At 35.6% G+C, this 5,096-nt stretch overlaps 1 protein-coding gene across 1 annotated transcript in view; it reads right to left on the reverse strand.

Moving 5' to 3' along the window:
* Positions 1–3,515: 3,515 nt before the first annotated feature.
* LOC110338472 (endoplasmic reticulum aminopeptidase 2) overlaps positions 3,516–5,096 on the reverse strand; it is an 11,291-nt gene continuing 9,710 nt past the window's right edge. The window contains 1 exon segment of the mRNA XM_021221813.1: positions 3,516–3,602. Coding sequence (XP_021077472.1) covers positions 3,516–3,602 — 87 coding nt within the window.

The following is a 5,096-nucleotide window of genomic DNA, read 5'->3' on the forward strand; positions in this document are numbered from 1 at the left end:
TCACTCTGTAGACCAGGCTGGCCTCGAACTCAGAAATCCGCCTGCCTCTGCCTCCCAAGTGCTGGGATTAAAGGCGTGCGCCACCACGCCCGGCCTTAGTACTCTTTTCTTTTACTTCTTTCTGTTCTCCTTTACTTCTTTCCAGTCTCTCCTTTTAGACAACGGCTTCAGATTTTAAATATTCAAAGCAGTAACTGTATTATACTCTGTGGTCTGCGATCTATTTGTATATTATACAATAGTATTTAATTGGGATTTGAACACCTTGCCCAGGTTCAGAAAATGAGAGAAGAGGTAGTGTTTAATTATCTTTGCTTAACTCCGAACTTTTATTCTTTTAATCTATATGCATCATAGAGGAAAAATTGTATTCCTACAGAAGCATTGAAAACTATAGTGTTCTTCCTGATTACTTTAAACTGTACATACATGTAGACTAAAAACGAAAAGATTTTTTTTATGTTGCTTAAAAATTTGGATTCAATTTGCAGAGTTGTCAAAGTTTTTCATTTTCCCAAGTATTAAAATTTAAATCTACCAAGCCTACTGTCTGCTCAGCCCACCATGCCACATGGTCTTATGTAAAATGATGATTTTTTTCCTCACCTCAGCCTCCATGTGACCCCCATGTTGTTCCAAGGTTCTTGACAGAGAATAAAGATTTACTCCTCTGCTTTCTAGCTAAGAAATCTTGTTGTGCTGATAAGCCTCAACTGAGGAATGCCAACTACATTCCTTCAGTTTGGCCTAAATAAGCACGTAAAAGGAAACAATGCACCACTCTGAACACAGTGAGTACACTACAGTACTTCTCAAATAGAATCAGTTTATAGTCCTCAATATTCAATTAAATCTTCAAAAAATTTTCTCCATTGACAACCTTGAAACTCAATTTATTCTATATATTATTCTGTTTGCGATAAACCAAAAAGAAAGGAAACATTTTCTTTCCCAGAAAGTCTGAAGAGGAGCAAATATAAACAACTAGTTCTTGCTCCATTTTCTCACTCTAAGTAAAGCAATGAATAACTTGTGTTCTAGTCTAATACCTTACTTAAAATCAGAAACAATAGTACTATATCTATTCCTCTTAGATTAGATGGATATTTGATATGAAGGTTGCTAACATAAGTATTTTCAATTTGAGGTCAATGTTAGATGACTACAAGGCAAGTTAGACAATTCATTGTGCTTTGGGACCTCCATGTACATACAGGAGATGGCAGGCCTGGCCGAAAGGTTTGCTGGCTAATTACATATTTGTCTGTGTTGTCCTGTGGGAATGAACACCAACCGTTGTCAAATATCACATTATAGAGATATCCCTGAAGTCATGTTTTATATATCAAGTGTTACAAATTTGAAAAGAATAAAATCTATGTAATCATTATGCTGGTTCTACAGATGCAGCTCTATTTCTTTTGGAAAAAAAAAAAAGAGCTACTCCTGCACATTTACTAACTTGTTATAGGAAACTGCATCAAACATCTCCTATATTTGCTTAGGTGTTTCTGCTGCTTTGGAGATGGACGGAGATGAAGTTAATGAATCTCTTGTGATTACTTCAAAGCACATAGATATGACACAGTCATTCTGAACAGGGGAGAAAAAAAAATCTTAGTTTCTGTTTGGCACTGCAAGCACTAGGAAATGAGTTAAATTTAGTAAGATATGCTTATAGATAAACATTCAATCAATATGTCTTTTGCTTGTTTGGTTTAAATTTAAATTTAATTTAATTTTTTTAATTTAATTTTATATGTATGAGTATTTTGCCTGCATATATGTCTGTGTACTATGTGTGTGGCTGCCGCCCTTGGAGGTCAGAAGAGGGCATCAGGTCCCCTGAAAATGGGGCTACAGATGGTTAGTGTGGGTGCTGGGAATCAAACCTGAGTCCTCTGGAAGAGCAGCCAGTGCTGTTCTGAGCAAGCCCCATACTTAAATACTACTGATCTGAGTGGCAATTTAAACGAAAGGGCCAAAGCAATTCATACAAGCAAGTTGTATCCTGTCCAAAAACTAATAGACTCATACATAGCTCAGGAATAATGTTTTGCTTTATCATACTATTACTCTTTTGGGTGAGGGTTGTTCGGTTTTGTTTCCCCTCACTCAAATAGCTTCTAATATAGAGATGTTATTCTAATGAGATGAAGGAAATACCTGAAAGATGCTGATAGCAGGGACCTTAACCCAATGTTTCAGTTCCAGGTAGGATGGAGGAGCGGAGGTGAAGTTTTATAACTTATTTAACTGGGGATTTCATTATCCAAGTTAACTTCAACCTTCAACTGAATAGCCTAGAGCAGCAGTTCTCAACCTGTGGGTCATGACCCTTTTGGTGGGTGGCATATCAGATATCTGGCATAGCAGATATTTATATTGCAATTCATATTAGCTGCAAAATTACAGTTATGAAGTAGCAACAAAATAATTGAGGGTCACCAAGACATGAGGAACTGTACTCAAGGGTGGCAGAATTAGGAATATTGAGAACCATTGTCCTAGAGTTACTGAGGAAGTTGAGAGATTATCTTGGATTAGTACAGTATATTTTTCAAGACAATATTTAGTTACCTTTGGCATGTTGTCAAAGGGATTAGAAATTTTCTGAAGTACTAAAACGAACAATAGTTAGTCTTGAAATTGTAAGCAGCTCTGTTTCCTGTTAGTCAACTCCCTTCGTATGAACTAGTAAGTTTCACATTGACCCAATAGCATATAACAGAAGACAGAAATAAGCTCACATAGTTGTGGCTATTTAAGTTTTAAGAAATAAGCCAAAACATAGACTGGAATAAAATGGTCGATTCAACAAACGATCTGAATACTAGACATCTTCTACAGAAGACTGCCACTAGATCCTTATCTCTCTGCACAAAAATCAATTCAACATGTATAGTCCCAAGGATTGACAAGTAGAGCAACGTGAAATTAGGAAACTATACAGCACAGGAAACCATCATTTGAGTGAATAGAGAGGCTGAAGAATGGAAGAAAAATCTTTGCTAGCTATACTTCAGACAGGGTTTGAAGTCTAGACTATATAAAGAACTGCAAGAACTAACCATCACCGGGGCTGGTGAGATGGCTCAGCAGGTAAGAGCACCCAACTACTCTCCCGAAGGTCCTGAGTTCAAATCTCAGCAACCACATGGTGGCTCACAACCATCCGTAACGAGATCTGGCGCCCTCTTCTGGAGTGTTTGAAGACAGCTACAGTGTACTTACATATAATAAATAAATAAATCTAAAAAAAAAAAAAAAAAAGAATTAACCATCACCCCTGCTAATGAATAAATGGAACAGTAAACTGAACAGACACTTCTCAGAAAAAGAAACACAAGTGAATACTAAATATTAAAGAAAAATTGACATCCTTAGCCATCAGGGAAATTAAAATTTAAACTACTTTGAGATTTCAACTTACATTAATCAGAATAATATCAAGAAAATAAATTATAGCAAGATGTTGGCAAAGATATAGAAAAAGAAAAATTCTTATTCACTATTCAGGGAGGATAATCTGATTCTATCACTGTGGAAAATGTTATGGGGGTTTCTAGATACCTGGATACATACCTGAAGGATTCTATGTTCTACCAAAAAAAACAAAAACAAAAACAAAAACAAAAACAAAACTTGAACATCCATGCTAGTTGTTGCTCTGTTCACAACAGCAAGGAAATCAGATGTTCATCAAAGGTGAATAGGGTGTAAAAACATGCATGGTACATGAACAGAATGGAATTTTATTCATCTGTAAAGAAAAATGAAGCTATAAAATTTGGTGGGAGGTAGATAGGACTGGAAAATATTGCATTAAAGAGGAAACTTGAACTCAAAAAACTGATGCCACACATGCTTTATCATATGTGAATCCTAGTTTCTAATTTTATATATGTGTGTTTACAGAGATATGAGTGTGAGTATAGGTCATGAACTTAGAAAGGGGTTCATGAGAGGGGAAACAATTTTTGGAAGTAGATTAAGGAGGTTAATAGATCATGTGACTTAAAGTAGACAGGGGAAGTACTGGAGCTAGAATGTGTAAATGGAGAGTGAGGGCAAGGAGATGGGGAAGAAGAATGGGTTTGGGGGGAGGGGAGCAGAAAAACAAACTAATTAGTATGAAAATGTCATAAGGGAACTTGCTACTTTGTATACTAATTTAAAATAATTTATAAGATCAACTGCTCATCACCCACCTAGTTTATTTTAAACTAAGATACATTTCAATATATCTAATAACTCTCTGAAATTATTATCTACTTGCTCAGCAGAAAAATAAAACTAAGTTGCAATTCTTATTCTTATTTTCCAAGTGTAGGGTTAGTATATGCTTTGTATTAACTGAAGTCTTTAAGAATAACTGTGCAGAGGATATGTAAATAGTGCTCTCTTTTTGATTCAATTCACCAGGCAATGTACAAAGTGTTTCATATATAATCTAATTTAATACTATAACCCTCATGAAGTAGTAGTGATAAAACAAAGAGAACACAACACAGGAGATTATAAGATGTTCCCAATACCACTCTGGTAGGACACTGCAGAAGTAAGATATGAAGTCAGGAAGGAGACAAAGGTAAGTACCCATGGGACCATCCTTCATTCTATGTCTATGTACATACATGTAGAGAGATACTATGATATGTAGGTATGTAGAAATGCAAACTCATAAAACATATCTAGATATCCATGAGTGTAATGTGTATGCCATTAGTCATTTTGGAGCCATTTTAGTATGCATTATGCTATGATTCTTATAAATTTTAAGTCTATAGTTTGAATTCTTGGGATAAGAAATTCTTTTTATTTCTTTAGTGTCTCCAGTTGACATTAATAAAAGAAAATTTCTGGGCACAGTCATAAATTACTGCAAATAATGAAGATGCTAAAACTTAAAGAGTTTGCTTGTCTAGTACTACCGGAGGATCCTGCTATACCTCTTCTGGGCATATACCCAGAAGATCTTCCAACTGGTAATAAGGAGACATGCTCCACTATGTTCATAGCAGCCTTATTTATAATAGCCAGAAGCTGGAAAGAACCCAGATGTCCCTCAATAGAGGAATGGATACAGAAACTGT

This window comes from Mus pahari, chromosome 21, assembly GCF_900095145.1.
Source record: "Mus pahari chromosome 21, PAHARI_EIJ_v1.1, whole genome shotgun sequence".
Classification (NCBI taxonomy): Eukaryota; Metazoa; Chordata; class Mammalia; order Rodentia; family Muridae; genus Mus; species Mus pahari.